Genomic DNA, 21,599 nt, shown 5'->3' with positions numbered 1-21,599 from the left:
TGTCTTCCCCGTCTTCGCGTAGGCTGTGCTGATAAGAAAAGCGTTCAAGAAGCCCTTAATCTCACCAGGCAGTTTTGTGGCGCGTCTGGAGCAGCTGTGAATATGGAAAAAACAAAGGAATTTTGGTTTGGTGAATGGGGTGTGAAACCATCCTTATTTGGTGGCATTACTTGGGATACGGACGCACTTCAATACCTAGGTGTACCTTTGCACCAAATACGAAACACTGGGCCTCATTGGTCATTGGCACTCCAAAAAGTCAAGCGAGCCTCTCAGGCATGGATGGGGCGAGAACTTTCTGTGTTTGCGCGTGCGCACGTTTGTAATGTCTTCCTTGTCGCAAAGCTTGTTTATGTGCTGCAAGTACTCCACTGTGCGCGTTCTAAAGTACAAGCTCTACATAGAGTTTTTGCAACATTTGTGTGGGGGTCCCAATGGGAACCTATGCGTAGGGACAATTTGTTTCTTCCATTAGTGTCTGGGGGTGCTGGGCTGATACATTTGTTTGTACACCAGCTTGTATCTCGGTTTTTCTTCTATAAGGTGACGCATTATCCACTTCTGCTCAACGTTATTCAACAGCGCATAAGTTTTCATTTACCGTTTTTGCTTGTCTCCACTGGTGAAGTCAGTACGAAGCCGCCATGGGGGTTTTTAAAGGAGGTGGTCGACACCTTCAATTTCCTTACTGCGAGGTTTTCCCTGCAATATCTGTTTACCCTTTCCAGGAAGGCTTTGACGAACACTTTATTAGAGAGTCTGTTCCCAGTGCCGGTTTATCGCCAGCCTTACATTGGCCACTACAAGGACAGTGTTTTGAAGCGGGTCACACGTATGTGTCTTCCTCCAAATGCAAAAACGTTTTTCTTTAAGCTGCATACATCAACACTCCCAGTGAAAACATGGTTGCGCGAGAAAGGAATGTCTATTCCTTGGTCTGACAATTGCCGTTTATGCAATCAACCTGAAACCATTGATCATTGTTTTGTTTTGTGCCGGGATGCGGTGTTTTTCTGGGATGTGTTGCAACGAACTCTTAAAAAGGACATGGACATTACCCCTTATACAATTCGGTTCTTGCCTTTTAGAGATGTTACTGGAGTGCCCTATGATATATTTGTTGTGATCGGATTGTATAGCTTGTGGAAGTGCCGCATGACGGACAGGCACGCGGAACCCCCTCGCCCAACGAAGTCCATTTTTCGGGAGCAAACTGCGTTGGTGCGGAGCATTTATGCGGCGCAAAGTGACCCACCAGAATGGCTGCATCTGTTGGACGCGTGCGTCTGCTTGCCAGAGTTTTAACGGACGGCTTATTTTAGCTGCAGTGATGCGCATCTTCTTGGATGACTCATAACTTTTGTAGGCTGTATTAAGGGCAGTTTTCCATGCAGTAAAGAAAAAAAAAGGCTCGTAGCTGAATCGGTAAGACAACGGTGTCTCGCTTTGTTAGTCTATTAGTTCCAGGTTCGATTCCCGGCGGTGCCAGTAAATTCTTTTATTTGTTCGCTGGAGTTTTCTGGTGACACCAACGGTCGCGAAAGAACCCTTGGGGTGTAGAGGTAAAAAGTTTTGCTTTAAAAAGGAACGAGAAGTAGTCAGGACAGCGCTGCTCTCAAAACTGATTTATTTTGAAGAAAACATTAGTAATATACATAGATCAGTCTCCCACTTGTCGGTGAATTATTACAACGACTAAACAAAAACAAAAAACGCAATCACTCATCGGTCTGCACATGTGTAATCTTTTTCGTTTACTTGGTCATGCAAGGGTGTCAATCAGATAAGCGTATTCCCGGTCATGCAGCACTACTGAGGGCATACTTATACATCGGTCGGCGGATCGTCTCATTTGAAAGGCCTCGATTGTTGTTTTATCTCTGTGTCTCGACAACACAGTGGTTTCTTTAAAGAGCGGCACACATTCGTGTGAGCTGCAGTGTTTTGCCAGGTGACTGTGCGGATTCCCTTTTAATGAACGCTGGAGCTCCGACAACCTGGTGTTTAGGCACCTCCCGGTTTGTCCCACGTATATATATCCACACCGAAGTGGCAACATATACACGACACCCGTTGCACATTCCACAAATGCTCTGAATGATTTATCGGGCGCACATTTTTTGTCCTTGTATTCCGGGAAGCGAATCTTCAGCCAACCGTACTTCACAATTTTCCTAATTTATTTGGGGCCGAGAACACCACGTCGACAGCGTACTATTATGAGCAATATGAAAGGGAACACAGAAACGCGTGGCAAACAGCCTCGAAACAGACTCGGAGCGATACGCGGATGGCGCTGTGAAAAACAGGGGGGGAAAGGAGGGCGCTCTTCCACTAGCAGTTGGCACTCCCACCCCGCTGGCATTTCTACAAAGCAGCAGCTTACGTCATTTCGCCGATAGTATGGTATCGTCCTACAGCCGATAAGACGCACGGCGGGAATGGAAACAGTTGTTAGAACAGCGTCCCCCTTTCCACTTTGTTTCCGACGCTGGCCGCTGCGTATCACTCACAGCTGGGTCTGAGGGTGTTTTGTGCGAGTTCCTGTGTTCCCTTTCATATTGCTCATAATAGTACCTTTTTGCCATGTTTTTGAAGTTATGAGAGAGCCGGTGCTCATACCGCATCACAACGGGGTATCTTTTTCTTTGCATTGGCGGCTGCGTCGCGGAACCTGCCGTATCTTTGCCTTTTATTCATTTAACTAGCTACTTCTACTTCTAGTCTACTTGTCGTTCCTTTTTTGTGCTGTGCTTTTTTCCGCGCTGATTTTCAATCATGAACGTTCACCAACTCACCCAAATCACAGTCCTCTTGAACATCTGGTAGACCGGGCGAGACAGGCCGCCAAGACCGAGGGCTTCGTGGACCAAGGAGGAACCGCACCTGGCGGTGAACTCAACAACATTGACTGCACAATTAAATGTTTATTCCTCCTCCTCCTGCATAAAAATTTGATTTTTCTGTTTTAACCTCTGCCTTCTATCCTTTATTTTATCATTTATCTCTTGTGATTATGCTCCTTTTAGTGCGTATAAATGTTTGCGTTACTAATGTATATTTTTTTGAAGAGGTATTAGCCTTCACAAGAATCATTCTGAAGAGGCATTAAGAGGGCGCCTTAGCCTCCCAAAACTCCCGACATCTTGCTACCCCCGCGTGGATGTGTGCCATGAAACACAAAAAATCAGCGCCCTTCCACTTTGTGAAGAGGGATGACCAAAGAGTGCGCGGAACAAAACACGTCTGTTTGTAGTTTGCGAGCTAATTAATTGAGTGAAACTTGGAAGGACCATCTTTTTCCTATAGCGGACAAAGCCGGGATTGTCCGTTTCCTTCTCGCGTCGTAGGGATCTTGCTGTCAGTGTGAAATACCTACCAAAAACCTCTCGACCATGAAGGACAGCAGTCAGGTCGCATCGGGCCGTGAGATAACAACGTCGAAATCTCCCACAGGCACAACGGTCATGTCATCGGTGAGCGCATGAAGCCTACCTGCGTGGGAATGCCATCCCCTTTGACTCAAATTCAAAATGTACTCAAACTCAAAATGGACTCAAACTCAAAATGTACTCAGAACTCAAAATGTAGTCAAACTCGAAATGTACTCAGAACTCAAAATGGACTCAAACTCAAAATGTACTCAAACTCAAAATGTACTCAGAACTCAAAATGGACTCAAACTCAAAATGTACTCAGAACTCAAAATGGACTCAAACTCAAAATGTACTCAGAACTCAAAATGGACTCAAACTCAAAATGTACTCAGAACTCAAAATGGACTCAAACTCAAAATGTACTCAGAACTCAAAATGGACTCAAATTCAAAATGTACTCAAACTCAAAATGGACTCAAACTCAAAATGTACTCAGAACTCAAAATGTAGTCAAACTCAAAATGTACTCAAACTCAAAATGTACTCAGAACTTAAAATGGACTCAAACTCAAAATGTACTCAGAACTCAAAGGGGACTCAAACTCAAAATGTACTCAGAACTCAAAATGGACTCAAACTCAAAATGTACTCAGAACTCAAAATGGACTCAGAATTCACTAGGCCTCAGGCGTACTCAAACTCAATCGGACTCAAACTCAGTCGGGCTCACTCGGCTCAAACTCACTCAAGCTCAAACTCACCATGCCACACTAGCCTCGCGCTCACTTAAACTCAAACTCACGCGTGAGTTTGAGTCCAAATGAGTCTGAGTGAGTGGACTCATGAGTGAGTTCGACAATACGCGAGGATTTTTGTTTCTTTTCCGGCGGGCTGAAAGGAGGGGGGGGGGGTGCGGATTATATACAAGGGCCAGTTATACGCGCGAAAATACGGTATTTTCAATTTTGACGAGAAATTTATACATGACTCCTTGTGCACAGATATTAATATATCTGAAGTAAATTTTCATTTTTAAAAGAAATCCTAAAGCCTGCTCGGGTTACAAACGCACTGGACGATTCGCGCGAAATTCGGAACATTTAAATCTCCAAGCAGAACCTAGAACAGCTGTCGCCAGATCTTTTTTCGGTCGAGAAATTTTTAAATGAGCATTATTTTTTACTTACCGAATGAATTTTTCTAATAAGCAATTACAGACATGACGCATGTTTAAAAATTGCTAAAATCTCCGGTCCTGTTATTTTGCATTTAAAGGAGCCATGAAGAGAAAACACAAGTTAGGTTCATTCGAAAGATTGCCTCGTTAGAACCATAACGACACCACTTATAACGCAAACTTCGCTCAAATAAGCTACATAATTAGGAAAAACGGGAATGGTCATGCGACCCACCAGCTCATTTCCCGCAACAGAACCTATGCCGTCACATGGGCTAAGCTCTGCGATTGGCGGAGGCCGGCAAAAGCAAACGCATGTTAGGCAGGGCTTACAGCTTGCATAGCGAGCTAAATGCCCGTGAAACATACTGCACATTCTTTTTATGACAAAGAACGGTGGAGTAAACGGTTGAAGGTCCGAACGAACTCGCAAGCGTGTGCGCCAATGCGTACGAAACTAGCGCGCCGGCCGAGCTCGAAATCTCGCCGTCGCGCAGACGAATTTTCGGGTTCGAGGCTCTTCGGGGCCAACGAACCGTTCCAGCACGCACAGCCGCGACCTTGCTTCGTATCGTAATCCCTTCACAGGAGGTTGGCCGTCATATCGCCAACCAGCAAAGGTAAAAATAGAAACGAGGGGCGTAAGGAACAGCAAGAAGCGACGAGATAGTGCCAGTCGTCGCGTAAGTTTCGAATGGTGTTGGTTTGCTGCTGTCGTTACGAGCTCGTTTCCAGTTTACAACCACGGAAAACTTCAGTTTGTTCAGTTACGGCAGGGACCCTTACGTTAGCTCACTCCTGGAACATGCTGGCGCTCGTTGCCGACTTCGTCAAATCGCTCTGACCTTGGGTGAAAAATATGCCGTATACACCGCGCATTGACGCTCGTATCTTTCTGGTCGAAGCAGAGAGCTCGCGCGAACGGCTTTCCATACACGACACCGGCCAACTGGCATAAGTGATACTGCTACTGAAATTGAACTATTATTAACCGTAATCAAAATACGGCACATACGTACCAGTCTATATTCGTCCGTCGCGACGGGGCTGACGAGGCAGCGGTGCCGACGGCTGGGCGTTCGTCTGTTGTGGCTATCGCGGAATGGTCGCTTTCACGTCCACCGCTTTTCCCACAACTCTTGCCGCTCGTGCACTTAGAAGCATTGAGCGTTTTTGTGGTGTGAGGTTGTTAAATGCAAGCCCGAGCTCCTCGGCGAGAGTTTTGTTCTCCGGATCAGGCGATTCCATGACTAGGGCTGCGGGTGCACTAGGTTTTACTAGTATTTTTAAAATGGCCGCCGTCTCGATCGACTCCCGCGTGTGGGTGCTATATGGAGTCGACATACTAAGTATCTGTTTCATGGACCGGCTCTATGACGCCATTGTACACGTCACGGAATGTTCAATTTTAGCGGGAGATTTAAAATTTTGGCTTAAATTGCCTTATTTATCAGTGAATAAAGCATCATTTGCTTCCGGGAAAGCGCTTGGGGTACTATGAAACACCTAATCTTTCGAATAAAACAAACTTTTGTTTTCTCTTCATGGCTCCTTTAAGCAAGCTAGGCAGCACAATATTTTTTAGTATTGTTTGCCATCTTTTCTATTTCTTTGTGCCATTTTTAGTTTGTGTAGCAAAGTGGTTCAATTTGAAAAATGCGCTGTACTGCAGATAAGTCGGGCATTTTTCTCTAATTTGAAAACAAATACGTATAAAAAAAGGCACCTTGGATTATTTTTCAACTTTCACAAATATAGCCAAGGTTGTTCTCCATACCATGCCTAAGAAATATGTTGCATTATTATGTAGTTTTGTAGCTACAAAGCACGAAATATGACCTTGTAGCTGTACTGCGGTAACATACTGGAGTGGTTTGCAACAAACTTTTGGCGTCAACGTAAGACGAGAAATGGCCGGTAAAAACTTGCCCGCTCTACGCATCCTGAGAGACCAGGCATTATACGCAGTGATGACAAACTTGGTTATGTGAAAGTTCGTACAGAGGAAGGGACGTCTTGAGGAATCTACCTTCTGGTTTTGTGCTTATTCGATGGCTGAAGGCAGCGGAAAAGTGCTCAAACTATTGGTGTATGAACTCAGAGCGGAATAACTTAAAACAGAGTGATGGGCCTTTACTTCTTGTTTTCCTGGGCACATTGCACTAGCGCAAGTACGGGACAGAAGAGGAAGAAAACCACAGGACGAACGCTAGGTTTTCCCACGGGAACGCAGTTGTCAAAAGAATTGCCGCGTTTGATGTAATATAGCAGGTATGCGAAAACCTTTTTAACCACCTTGGAATGTTTAACGAACGTCGAAATATCGCCACACAGACGTTGTCGTTTTCGTCTAAATCAGAAAAATCCCCGCCGAGATAGAGAGGGGGGATGGAGGGAGGGATGGAGAGGGAGGGAGGCCCTTTATTCATGGCTGGGTCAGGGGGAGGGGATGGCGAGGGCCCATGGGCCTCCGCGACCTGTTTTGAACCCTGGAGGCGAGAGTTCTCTGGGTATCCAGGGTCGAGCTCCGCAGGGCCTGTTTGCAGAGGGTGGGTTGTGGTGGAAGGAGGGGGGGGGGGGGGAGTACGGAAACTCGCAGAGGGAGGGTAGTTGAGTCTCCCAGGTGCTGCAGATGGCAGTGATCGAACTGGCTTTTGCCATACCACTGAATCCTTGGGAATTATTTACACTTTCCAGGCGTGCTACCTTTTTAAGCAAATGACAAAATGCAACAACGCGACACGTTTAGGGTGTAGGCTTTCGCCGTTGTGCAGTGCAGCAATCTTGCAGCCGGAGTGCTCCTATACAGTCCCAACGAAGGAGGGCAAATTCGATGTTTCATATCGCCTGCAGAGCTCCGAAAGGATGTCTTTTCTTTCACTTGGCTTTGCACTCGGAACGCGCGAGCCGCAGCAACACATGATTGCAACACTGATGCACATACCCATCTCCTTGCTGCGACCACGAAGAGAGTGTTGATGCTGTCGTGATTGGTTTGAAGGGGAAATTTTCCTGAGAGGTTACGAAGTTGATGGTGCGTGAAAAGAAAAAAGCCCGATGGCATTGTCTTTTCAATATCAACAACTGGTGGTCGTACCTTTTCGTCGTGAGCCGGTAACCGCTATTTTTTTTCCGTTCAGTTCCGAATCGGGTTCACCGGCCTCAAACAATAAAGTGTTATAGCAGAGCGGGGAACTGGTCCTTGTACGGTACCCGGTACACTTGCGCATGCGCACAACCAGTCTTTACACCTCTGCCCACGCGCAGTATCGCCGGTCGCCTACCGGGTACCGTACCGGGAGCGATGCTCCGCTCTGCTATAGCTCTCTAATGACGGTTCGGGTTCGGGTTCAGTTCCGGCAAAGATACCGGTTCGGTTCCGGTTTCCGGTTCGGTTGAGTTCGGGTTCGACGCCCTGATAATGACACAAGAAAAAGAACGCTTCCCGTGGTCGGAATCGAACCCGGGTCCCTCACGTTATGAAGCCGACGTCTATCCGATCGCGCCCTTCCGACACATCGAAGCAGTTTGGAATTTAAAGCGAATTTTAACGCTTCACTTTGAACGAAGGCGATGGATTGGGTGCCAGGCGCGCTCAGCGTTCTCGTGAGGGATTCGTTTGCTGTCGTCTGAGTTCGGACTTTCACTCGAAAGCAGTTGCCCTTTGATCATTTACGCTAGCACTTTGATTGCAGCGGCTTTCTGTTTGTTAATTCACAGTTTGATTTTCGCACGCAAGAAAGCTTCGCGTTTAAGCTATCGTCGTCGTTAGGCGGAGGAAATTTGATCTTTACTGATTCTCTTTTCCCCTCAACTATTTTACTTTTATTCCCTGTGCGTTCTCGTGGCCGTTTTAGGAGCCGTTTCGATGCTGCAAACGCCGGCTTTTCTACTCAGTGAGCCATTCGTCGTTTTCGCATTACAAATAAATCGCAATCCTTGAAGCACAGCAGCCGTTTCATTCATTGTATCAAGTTCCCTCCCCTGTTCGATTTTTCGGGGTGCGAAAGATGTCCCCTCCGAGGAATCAAGAGAGCAGGGATGAAGAGGTTGGGGCACTCAACAGGACTATTAACTAAAAATAACAATAACAACAACAACAACAATGACCACGGGTGCACGTAGCATGCTGAAATGGGAATAAAGGAGATTGGAGGATTCCGCGACCAATGGCGTGAATGTCGGTGTCATCTTTGTGCTGTAAATAATTTTTCTGATGCTGAAATTCGAGAGAGTCGCCTTCGCCGACCACATAGAAGCTATGCCAATACCTAACTGTTCTTCCTGGTGCCGTTACTTGCCTCTACACCTCGGCCAGTCAGCCGTTTCAAGATACCACACCGACCACGTCCGACTTGTAAGTAGCCAGCGGAAACCTCCAGGAAAAGTATGCCGCCTTGGACTAGCTTACCGAAAAAATCGCCGACCTTCTCGACGGGAATGAAGTTGGGACGGGATTGCACGTGCGTGTGAGTACCAGGAAACGATCCTTCCCGCCCTCGGTAAGCTTCAATTCGCCTTAAACCATAAACGCGCCCCACATACTGACGTCAGCCCATCGGGAGTACTGCTTCCAAACGACCAACCGAGTGGCGTTTGCGCCGGAGTGAACGGCGAACTCAACCACGAGCCCACGACTCAAGTCGACCTGTGCACTTCGACCCAGAGGGTTGCCTTGCCAAAGTTTCAAATGCTTGTACCACCCGGTGACATTCGGGAGTGGCAAGGTTTCTGTGAGCATTTCGAGGCATGTTAACAAACCCCACCCACTCTATCTTCCTGGCACCCAGAAATTTAAAGTACCCAAGACAGCCACAGCTATCCGGCTCGCGACTAGTTCAGTCATCGGCCAGCAGGGGCTCAGAAACGAGCGTAACTCTTTGGGCAGAGCTCTTTGCTCTTTTTAGGGTGATTAGCGAAAAATTCCTAAATTTTCTGCAATGTATTTCTTATCACGCCATCTTGGGAGTGAAAACTACCAGTATGTAAAATATCGCTGACATATATTGGTTCCACTAGGTTTCTGAGAGGTTTAAAGTGTGGGTATTGCGGAAAAGCTTCAAGCAATGCGGGAAAGCGCTTGTCATCTCAGGAAGAGGCCACACGTTGCTCAACCGGTGGGTGCTTTGCCTCGTCATTGAATCAGCCCGGGTTCCATATCAGACGCATTTTTTAAAGACAATGTGCAGGACAATTGCCTGTCTGTCTGTCTGTCTGTCTGTCTGTCTGTCTGTCTGTCTGTCTGTCTGTCTGTCTGTCTGTCTGTCTGTCTGTCTGTCTGTCTGTCTGTCCGTCCGTCCGTACATCGATTAAGCGGCCCGGCAAAAGTTAAAATTAATTCTTGAATGAGATGCTTATACAGGGTGTCCCAGCTATCATGCACCATCATACACCAAGATTTTAAAAAAGAGCAACGGCGTTACTCGAAGAAAACCTAGTGCATAAAGTTGCAGTACTGTGAAGAAGCGGACAATATTTTTTTCGTTAATGAGACTCAATTAGTTAATTGTAATTAATTATCTAACTCGAGAAGTATTCTCCTAATCATTAAAGTGTCAATGAGGCAATTGTGGGTACTCATGATAGGTATCTAACCGCGGTATTTTCAGCAACGAACTAACTGCGTACTTATTTAGTCTGACTGATAAAGAAACCCCACGAAATATGAAAAATGCCACGTAAAGGCGCTCCCGCACGCCTCGTAAAGCAATGCCCTCAAACAGGCTGCCTCTGAGTAAGCCAGAATGAAATAAAGAAACGAAAGAAGGAAGAAATCACGACCGAGTTTGTGCCTTGTCTGCCACACGCGCCCCGCGAAACTTGCTACTGCTGCTCCTTCCAGGCATGCCATTATTAAGGTGATTCCCTGTATCTTCGGGGGGGGGGGGGGGGGGCGAAGCGGTTGCTTTCAATCAGCTTATTTTAAGGCGCTGCTTTATGTGGCGGGCGGGAGCGCAGTCACGTGGTATATTTCATATTTCGTGGGGTTTCTTTATCAGTCAGAATAAATGAGTACGCAATTAGTTCGTCGCTGAAAATACCACAGTTAGGTGCCTCTAGTGGGTACCTACAAGTGCCTCATTGGCACTTTAATGATTAGGAGAGTACTTCTCGAGTTAGACAATTAATTACAATTAATGAACGAAGACTGATTAACGATAAAATTACTTTCCGCTTCTCCACAGTACTGCAAAAATTATGCACTAGATTTTCTTCGAGTAACGCCGTTGCTCTTTTTTTTAAATCTTGGTGCATGATAGCTGGGACACCCTGTATGGGCAAAACATTTTCAGTATAATAAATCTGGAAAGATTTTCCTTATTTGTAAAGATTGCTCGACAAAAAGAAACGATAATATTAGGCTTGTTTGAGGAAGAACGTCAAAACATTACTGGTGTTTGCAGTGTTATTTTAAATAAAAGTAGTTGTGTGCTTGGTTTCTTTAGAGAGAGAAAAAACACACTTTAAAATGGTCTAACTACGAATTACAAATAAGGCTACGGCCCGGACCTCGCACTCGTGGGTAGAGCGCTAAGTCCAAACAGTCCGACCAGATGGCGCATCAGAGCAAACGCGGCTAGTTTTAGGGGCCTTAAATGTAGCGAAATTGAACTTCGCTGACTTCGCTTCACTGGAGCTGTGAACTGCTAATGCCTGGGCGTGTGGTACGCTAACAGGAAATTGTAGGGCGGGAGAAGAGTCAGCGGTGTTAAGATAAGTAATAAGGAATTAAAATCAACTGACACTTTTATTGTAAATCGTAAAACCAAAAACCAAGGCACGGGACACACTTTTAAATGCAGAGCATTTTAGTAACTCACGATGTCACCCGCGTTGACGTCCGTAGTCCGCATCGCTCCCCCTACACTATATAAAAAAATATTACTTACCGGCGCCAGGTTTCGATCCCACGACTCTGCGGGCGGAACGCAAGGTACATGGTGCTCTACCCACTGCGCCACAAAGCCGACTTTTTTTTTTCTTTACTGCATGGAAAACTGCCCTTAATACAGCCTACAAAAGTTATGAGTCATCCAAGAAGATGCACATCACTGCAGTTAAAATAAGCCGTCCGTTAAAACTCTGGCAAGCAGACGCACGCGTCCAACAGATGCAGCCATTCTGGTGGGTCACTTTGCGCCGCATAAATGCTCCGCACCAACGCAGTTTGCTCTCGAAAAATGGACTTCGTTGGGCGAGGGGGTTCCGCGTGCCTGTCCGTCATGCGGCACTTCCACAAGCTATACAATCCGATCACAACAAATATATCATAAGGCACTCCAGTAACATCTCTAAAAGGCAAGAACCGAATTGTATGTTGCGCCACAAAGCCGACACAAAACGGAAGGTTACGAACGCGCCTTATATCCTTGACTCATTCAACCGTCGGCCACAAGTGCGCCCTCTCCCCCGCATCCTCCTCGCCTTCTCTCCGCTCGCAACACCCTCTCTCGCCGCGTTCGGTTCGGGCGCACAACAGGTGGGGACGTGCGCAACACCCTCTCTCGCCGCGTTGGGTTCGCGCTGAGCAACAGTCGGTTCGCGCGCAAGAACAGGTGGGGGCGCTCACATCGCGCTCTCTCGCCGCGGTCGGTTCGCGCTTAAACCACATATGTCGTTCGCGCGCGCTCCGGTCGCTAACATCTGTGGCGTGATCGTGACGTCAACATCACGCGTTCGTGTGGTGGCGCGATTTCGGCGCTATAACACTCTCTCGCAAGGGGCATTGGATTGGATTCGATTGGATTGGCTTGGATTGGCTTGGCTTGGATTGGATTGGTTTGGATTTGGATTGGATTAAAGTGGATTGTGTTGGATTGTGTTGCGTCATAGCCGCGCCACGTTGCGTCATAGCCGCGGCAGGGGGTTCACAGCACGTTTCACCATCGACTTCATCGACAATGTCTACGCTGGAAGATAACAATTACAACAACAACAACCAATACGTAATCCATACGACTTGCAGGCGCGCCCCCCGCGGAAATGCTCTGCATTTGATCGTGCCCCTCGCGAGGGGGATGTTTACTTTTTTTGCTTCTCGCTCGTGCCGCGCGTGCCACAGCGCGAAGTCCGGATCCCGCAAGCTATCCGACTTCATGCAGCCAATCGAGAAGCGCAAACCACGTTAAAATACGGCGTACACTTTGGGACTCAATCCCGGTGGCCGTGGTCGTCGGTTCCTTTCGGGCTGCCGCTGTTTTCTTCGCTGATGGGCGACATTTTCGCCCAGCGGAAGCACTAGGCATGCGCGATGAGGACAAAGGACCGCGATATTCACCCGTTTGGCTTTTTTGCGCAGGCTGAACTAGCACAGCAGCCAGCAACACGACCACACATTTGCGACCGTTTTTCTTGCCTAAGGGACGCAATCGCTAGTCATAAGATATTCGTGGAGCTTTCGGTGACGTTTACTGCACAAGCGTTATTGAAGAAATACTCGTTGAAGCTGCTGGCAATACTAAAACTTAAAAAATAATCAGCCTATACACAATATATACTCCATATTTTAAGTGCGAATGCACTTTATAAGCGACCCCAAACCATCCACCGCCGGCGGCGGCGGCGGCGGCGGCGGCGGCGTCCGCAGTGCTCCTCTATATTTAAAAAAGAAACAGCATCCGGCGCCAGGTTTCGATCCGAGGACTTTGCGGGCCGCAGCCCGACGCTCTACCGAATAAGCCACGGACGCGACGCTGATATCGGTGTCAGTAACGCGCCTTATATCTTTAACGCATTCAAACTACGTCGTCAGCGGCGTGCGTTGGCGACTCAGCGGCGTTATAGCGGCTTGATAACTGCGTGGTGTACACGTGATACTACAAACCCGATGGAAGAGATGGAAGAGAAGGCGGCGAGGCGGTGGGCTGCGGGGGCCGAGCGCAAGCGCCGCAAGCGGGCCGACAACCGTGCATTCGCACTTTCACATTCTCCCCCTCGGGGAAATGCGGGGGAATTTTTTCTTTCCCGACGTCCATGGGCTACTATGACCAAAATGATATTATACCTGCTGGGTACCCTGCACTGCACCGGTGTGCATCATTGCCCTCGTTCTAGCCGGAATTGTTGTCGATGTTTTGTTCGCCGACTTCCGAGTGCCCGTATCGCCTTGTACATTAAGCACCGTGATTAGTAAATAGTTCTTGTGTATATGTTTCTCTATATTTAAAGGGACACAGAAGTGATTTGTGAACATTGTGGGATTACTAGCGCCAATTGTAGTCTGGAGTCCCAAGGTCATGCTTCGACCAGTTTCGGTGTGTTAACGCTACCTAATTAAATAGCAAAATCAACTAGACTCTCTGCATCCTCCTTGCCGATTTCCTATGACGTTTCGTATGACGAGAAAGCGAGATTGCTTGGCTTGACTGCGCTACTGCGCGGCTCGCCGACAGTCCGACACAGTCAGTTCGCCGGCCGCCGGCGGGTCTTCGCAATTTTAAAGGCCGAGAATTTTAAAACCTAGTTTTCATGCGGCTCGTGGTGGTCACAGCACGCACTACTCGCCTGGAGCCGCAAAGATGGACCTGGCCGTGTAAAAAACGTACACCCGGCGGCAAAATAAGCCGGGGCACGTGAGCGCGTGGCGAAATGCATCGCCGCGCCATCTGACGTTGCACTTCTGGTGTCGAGATACCGATGTGCGCGTGCGCGTCCAACCCCTGCATACTATCCTGTCTTTTCCTTCACTTCAAGCGGCTGAGCTGATAGCAGTGAGCGCTTGGCGCTAAGGGTAACTTCTTATGCTCAACCCATCTCGCTGGCACACGCTTCGGCGGCGGGCGGCGAGTGTGAACCGTGCTTTTCTCTATCTGCCTTCCTCTGACAAAAGACGCATTGCAAAAGGATTTAAATATTCTAGTTCTAATTTCGATAGGGTTTGTTTGACTGTCTAAAAGCGAAAATGTCGGTGTGTGTCTGTGCCAATCAATTCAACGTGCATTGCATCCTTTCGTTATTTCTGTTCTTTTTTGTCAAACCCATGACTGCGACGATCTCTGCTTGCGTTTTTTCCCCGTCAGTAGCTGTTGCAGTACGTGTGCAAGGTGACCTTTCATCACACTTTAATAAAAAAACTATTTCTCGCCTCAATTCTTTCCCGTTTTGGTGTGCTAATTTTTAGTTGCAAACCAATTGCATGTTTTAGGCAAAAAAATACAAATACGCGATTGAATTCATGTGGCACGAGTTCATCACCGAGACAAGATATGTTGTCTGTTGGATCGGGGCAGAGCGAGCAACGCAAACTTCACCCTCACCGTTCGCCGCCGACGCATGTGAGATCGAGGCATGTTAGAAAAAGAAAGTGGCCCCTATCGCCAAACGTTGAATGTGATCAGCTTTGCCGCCTGAGATGAAGGAAAAGACAGGATAACGAGCGTGGTTGGACGCGCACGCGCACATGGATATCTCGACACCAGTGTAACGTCAGATGGCGCGGCGATGGATGCATTTTGCCACGCGCTCCCGTGCCCCGGCTTATTTTGCCGCCGGTTGTACCGTTTGGCTAGCACTATGTGTACGCTATCCACAGCGATTTTCACAGCGACAATGAACTCGTTGGGTTGTCATTTTCTTCAGCTAAGCGTCGGTCGTATATCACCAGAAACATAAAGAAAATCTACAGGACAACGAGCGTTGCCTTTTTTAAAAACGCGACTTATTTCATCTGTATGAGAAAAAAGAAACACTTCATGGGTCGTTTCGTTTTATTCTGTGATCTTAAAAATACAGCTGCACTACTACACTATCCAGGTGCAGAACTGCTTTGTAGATCGGCCTGCGGAAATCCAGGGAAGGGGTGTCCGACCGCGGGGTTAAATGAAAGCTATAGGGAACACCAGATACGTGCTGTATGAGCATTACATGGCCTGCCCAAACCTAAAATTGAGATAGGAGGTATTCCACCATGATTAGGGCACTATTTGCTTATCCGAAAGGGTTCCCCTAACAATTCTTCTTCACATAGCTTGTTGGGCCGATCGGCTTAAGTTTTCTATCAAGGTTCTAAGAAAAACCACAAGTTTCTGCACCATGCGTCATCATTAGAAATGGACATTGGTTGTACACCCCTTTTTTTAAGGCGGAATCCTTAGGTGCCCTGTTCGGCGAGAAGCCGGAGCTATGAGTTTGTTAATAGCGGGAGTTCTACTTGCTGACGGCGCTTAATATCTGCTCGAATTTTCTCATCGAATGTTGCACCCGTTAGACATAAGCATTTTTAATTATTAAGACCATACTGACGTCAAAAATGTACAATGTAACCTCCACCTTCCAGATACCATGATTGGAAAATATATGATGCTTCCTGTGACAGCTGCCGTACTGTGTGCCGTCACCGCGCAGCAAAACATCAACGACGCAGTCTGCGTGTTCCAAGCCGGCAGCGTGAGCGGCTATGTCAGATTTCACCAGGTCTGTACGCCCTGAAGGGTAGCCACCTAATAACATTAATGATGATGAACCGCAATGAGTCAGGTCTGTAACTGGGACGGGATGGAGGCGAAGTTTAGTGAAGTTGTCGCTATTATTCCTCGTGAGACGTGGTATTTCGGTAGTATGAAAGCTTATACATTTGATTATGTTGTGTCTTGCTTGTTTCAAGCCTTTTTGAGGCAAGAGGTTCACTCGTCAATAACATGTAATGACATCCGTAAAAGTGTAAAAGTGTTCCGCGGTGTGAGTACGAGCTCTCCGCCGTGCAGGTTAGACAAATGGGGGGTGGGGGGTTGTGCCGCCTCTCACCATTGCAGCGCAATAAATGGTCAATGCCAAAAATTTTACCGAACGAGAACACTTATAGAATAAGTATTCATCGCACCAAAAATAAAAAAAATTACTACAAACGTGCGTGTCGCGCGGTGCTTTAAAAGATGACAAAAAGCAGGCTGAACAGAAGAATTTACAGCGTTGATAAGAGCACGTTATCCCAGGTAGTGCCTCGATATTCACCGGGTGATGTTCACTGTTTGTTGCGTCGCTCTGCAGAGCTGTCGGCTTGAACACATCTCGGAAAATAACCTATGTATAGGCTATTGAAGCGTTGATAAAAAGTGCATTGATGATTACTATATTCCCTAAGGCGAAATTTGTGCGCAGCGCGAACTGCAGCCTTCTCGGCGCTTCTCGGCCACCGCGCATATCTGCTACGTCTCAGGAAGTGATCGTGTGATCAGCGAACGCACGGTGGCGCTCGCTACTGTGCTGTTATCTCGCAGTGTGTCGCCGCCGCCTGCTAGCGTGTTGTTACAAATCGCGTTTGAACCTCCCGCGCAAATGTCACGTGGTTCGAATGAGCCACGCACGGAGTAGTAGCGTCTGGCGGGGGAGGCGGTGAGAGAGATGACGCCATAGCAGCGCGGGCCACCCTCGCCCTCCCCCCTTCGCCAGACGCTCGTCTCGTGCGCGCTCAGCTTATTGCCCTCCCCCTCACCCTTTCGCCACACTTTCATCCGCCGTTTTCTTTCTGCATTTGCTCGCTCGGTTACACCACCGGCGCCGGCGCCGTCGCTGCCGCGGAACCGCAGTCGCGGCTGCCAAACTGCTTACGCACTAAAAGCTCAGTCCGTAGGGCTGTTGTTCAACTTCTAAAAGGTACAGCACGTAGCTAGAAACGCACATTCTCGTCTGTAGATTCATTGTGTCCAGGAATGTTATCGTAATGGTCGCATAACGGCAGAAGTCCGACTGGAAGGCGCTCTCAAATCGCTTCATTTCAACACTTCTACTGATTTTTTGAAACATTTCTTCGCTCCGCCAATAGCACCACAGCCGCGGCCGCGCTTACATTTTGATGTTTGCCTGCAAAGTGAAGAAGCTTGAGCCGAAACAAAGCCGCAGTGCGTATTCCTTTTGCAGGAACTCGGGGCTGACGTGGCAGTAGAAGGGAACATAACCGGCCTATCCCAAGGGAAGCACGGTTTCCATGTGCACCAGAACGGCGATTTGACCGACGGTTTGTGGATCTCTCTTTTTGTAGCAAAGCGCTACGCCACCAGGCGCCCTCGCGAAACATGGGTGGAAAAGAGGCAAGCAAAGAGAAAGTCACTCAGTTATGAACGTTATTTGTGTAAACACGCAGTTCATATGAGGAAAAAAAACTTGCGCTCCTTTTCTAAGACCAATAGTAATGGAAACAGTCCGCGTCGCGTGTAGTTCTGCAACTATTTAAGTGATGAATATGACAGACTGAATTTAGATACACAATTTAAAATAAACTCTTTTAGGCGAAAATAATCGGGAAGGCACAGTGTACGAATAAAAAATCAAGCTCGTTCCCAGGCTGCATGCAAACCTCATCCTCGCCGAAAATGACGCGATCACCATTATCCGGTTTATAAGCAAAGCATTAAAACAGGTACTGAATTTTCCTATGAACACCTCTCCACGGCCCGTCTTTTACAAATGGCCCTCCACAACACGGTGTCAGAACGCACTGAACGCAATTTATCTAGTCAACGTCTCCGTCTCACCCAAACACCAGCGGGCATAGCCCTCCTGAAAAGGATTCACGTCCTATGTCAGCCCACTGCCTCTCAGCACCTCCCTGATCACTGGAGAAGGGCTATCCGGGTTCGCCCCTTGCCAAAAAATATGCACCCTGACCTACATCCCGGCCGCCGAAAAGTGCGAAGCCAAGCGCACGAGACCACATGGAAAGCGTGCAGACGTCTCCTATACGGACGCTAGCACCTACCCCAACGGACAGCATCAAGTGGTCACCATTAAGACCACCCTCTTATGCCTTCTACAACAATCGAGACGTCGCCAACGTGGGCTGCCGAAAAGTTCGCCATCACATTAGCCCTCATTCATTTGAAGAACCCCGTCATCATATCCCTTGGTTCGTGCGACAGAAACTATCTGCATGTTTTCTTCTGATAGTTAAATTTAGTAGTTAAACTGCGTTTTGTGTGTTTCCCTCTGTATTCTCTGTTTTTTTCCTCGTATGAACTCGATCCCGCTTGTTGTATCCTCCGGGAAAGGCTTCTTGGGGTGTGCGACAAAGCACTGACGTCTGCTAAGGGTGTCACGCTGCTGCACAATTTTCTGATGAATCTCTCATGTGCCACCAGTACTACGTTCTTCAGGAGGCAGCTGCTATCTTTGAATACGATTTATATGCTGGCTCACGAGGCGCAGTCATCACCGTCATGCTTAATTCGCAGAAGCAGCTCTTTCCGAGTGCAACAAAAATAGCGCTCCCGGTCCAGACCAAGCCACTTACCGGCTTCTTGCCAATCTGGATGGTGACTCTCTCGATCATCTGCTCCACCGCATCAATTTATGCTGGGGCTCAGGCCAATTCCCTCCCCAGTGAAATACAGCTGAGATAGATCCGGTTCGTACCCAAGCCTAATAAGTCCCCTCACCTAGATAACCTTCGGCCCATTTCTCTAACCTCCTGTGTGGGTAAATTGGTTGAACGATTATTACTGAAGCGTCTTCAAACCTTCCTTGAAAACAAAGGTCTCATTCCCAACACCATGTATGGGTTCGGGAAGCATCTGAGTACCCAGGATATTCTCCTTCGAATTAAAGAGGTCCTTTCCCCGGCTACCCGTCACTCCCCGCGAGCCGTTCTTGCTTTAGATTTGAGAGGCGCATTCGACAATGTTTCGCATTCATCCATATTATCCCGTCTAAATCAAACAGCCTGCGGCCACCACACGTACTCATACATTGCTGATTTCCTAACTCAACGCCACGCTATTATCCGGGTAGGAGACGTTCAATCTCAGCCTATTGCACTGGGTGATCGGGGCACGCCTCAAGGTTCCGTTCTCTCTCCCCTACTTTTCAATCTGGCCCTCCTGGACTTACCCCATCAACTCGGCGCCATCCCACACGTTAATCACGCGCTTTACGCCGATGACATCACAATATGGACAGACACTGACTCCATAGGAAAAATCCAAGACTCACTTCAACAGGGTACGGATGTCGTTAACAAATATGCCTCATCAGTCGGGCTTGAATGATCGCCACAAAAATCGGAACTTATCGTCGTACGCAAACATCCCCCTGCTTCACACATAGAACCGATTTGTATCCACATCGACGGCCATACAATACGACCCAGCTCTTCACTTCGAATTTTAGGCCTTATCATCCAGGCCAACACGCGTAATGATCAAACTTTCTTGAAGCTCTCCAAGGCGTTTCAGCAAGTCTCCAACATGCTTTGACGCGTTTCGAACCACTGCCGGGGCATGAAGGATAAAGATCTCATTCGACTGGTTCAAGCTCTCCTGATTTCGCGAGTAACCTATGTAACACCTTACCTTACCCTCACCAAAAGTGACACAGAAAGCATTGATCGATTAATCCGCAAAGCTTTTAAACAAGTATTAAATCTACCCATGAACAGTTTGACGGCCCGTCTCCGACAACTTGGCCTCCACAATACGGTATCCGAGCTTATTGAAGGCCACCTATCAAGCCAACGGCTCCGTTTAACACAAACACCTGCAGGGCTAGCCCTCCTAAACAGCCTCCATATCACATGCCCACAATCTACTGTCTGTCAGCCCCTCCCTGACCATTGGAGAAGTAACATCCAGGTTCGCCCTTTACCCAAAAATATGCTCCCTGACCTCCATCCCGGACGCCGACAAGCCCGAAGCCAAGCACATGAGAATATTTATGGAAAAAGATCAGATGTCGCCTATACGGATGCTAGTACCTACCCTAATGGTCAACACAAAGCAGCCGCAGTCACTACAAAGGGCGCCCTCATTACCTGTGCATCAATCAAGACATCATCAACCTGGGTTGCCGAGGAGATAGCTATCGCCTTAGCCCTCATACACACGAAGTATCCAATCATTATCACGGATTCCCAAGCTGCCTGCCGAAGCTTCTTAGCTGGGAGGGTGGCCCCTTCTACTTTAAAGCTACTTTTACCACATAAACCCCACCGGAAAGTTTATATCATCTGGACTTCTGGCCATTCCTCCCTGACGGGCAACAACTTTGCTCATCACCAAGCCTGCGCTCTCTCTCTCCAGGCTTCCGAGGAGACCACATCGTCAATCCCGCTCGTAACGTATCAAGACATCACGCAATATTACCGGTCTGACAGACAACACTTCCCTCCCCCTTACCCTGCACTATCCAAGGAAGAAGAATCGCTGCTCCGCAAACTACAAACCAATACCTTTCCTCACCCAGTTCGCCTGCATCGTATGTTTCGAACTCAATACTCTGCTGTATGCCAGTTTTGTTCACAACCCGGAACTCTAGCTCATATTATAATACAGTGTGTGTGCAATCCCAAACTTCCACCTCTCCGATCCCCTCTTCCCACCCCTGAGCTGTGGGAGAACCTGGTGACCAGCGACCATCTGGACGTCCAGCAGCTCCTGTCATCTAGAGCGAAGGCTCTCTGCTCACTTGATGGATTCCCGGACTAGGGAACCACTTCCACTTTAGAAAGCTCGAATAAACGTTCCTCTCTCTCTCTCTCTCTCTCTCTCTCTCTCTCTCTCTCTCTCTCTCTCTCCTCGCTAATCAGGAGTTTATTTACTCCACACTAATGTGGAAGTGCGCAGGGATGGGCTGGACCAAGATACCCGAGTTGCGGTCATCCGGCACCTCCCTGACCCGGGAAGGGAGCGAAAAGCGGAAGTGCGAACACGCAGCTAACACGAGGAAAGGATGAGTGACAGAAGTGCGATCTCGCCCCCTTTGGAAACTAGTGACGCACGCGTGCACATTGATAAAGAGGAAGAACACGCCATTGTCTCCCTGGGCCGGCGTGATCATGATGCCTGTCCTGAAGGTGACGCCTGTTATCCAGCGCATTGCAGAGCCGAATCGTGATTCCGGTCCCCAACAGTGCCGTGTCACGTTCCTCACTGACGTCATGAGCGGATTGAGGAGGAGTGTGCTTTTCTCCCGGTCTAGACATGGCCTTTTCCCTCCGATTTCCTAACTTTATTAATTATTTCCACACATAATTTCTCGCAATAGTTTTGGCCCTTCGTAAGCTTGGTTCTTCTAAACAACAGGCAATAATTGTGACGGATTCATTTTCTGTTTGTTCG

At 48.0% G+C, this 21,599-nt stretch overlaps 1 protein-coding gene across 2 annotated transcripts in view; it reads left to right on the top strand.

Annotated features, from left to right (window-relative positions):
- LOC144161484 (superoxide dismutase [Cu-Zn]-like) overlaps positions 1-21,599 on the top strand; it is a 67,539-nt gene that overhangs the window by 40,427 nt on the left and 5,513 nt on the right. For both annotated transcript variants that reach the window (XM_077692144.1, XM_077692145.1), the window contains exons 2-3: positions 15,830-15,966; positions 17,410-17,506. In XM_077692144.1, the coding sequence (XP_077548270.1) occupies positions 15,835-15,966; positions 17,410-17,506 (229 nt within the window). In that variant the 5' untranslated portion in view covers positions 15,830-15,834. The remainder of the gene's footprint in view (positions 1-15,829; positions 15,967-17,409; positions 17,507-21,599) is intronic.

The sequence above is a fragment of the Haemaphysalis longicornis genome, unplaced genomic scaffold (genome assembly GCF_048455015.1).
Source record: "Haemaphysalis longicornis isolate Haplotype H1 unplaced genomic scaffold, Haemaphysalis longicornis Haplotype H1 scaffold_117, whole genome shotgun sequence".
In the NCBI taxonomy this organism is placed as follows: Eukaryota; Metazoa; Arthropoda; class Arachnida; order Ixodida; family Ixodidae; genus Haemaphysalis; species Haemaphysalis longicornis.
Note: the sequence above shows the minus strand (reverse complement) of the source record. Positions and strands in the feature narration are given on the sequence as shown.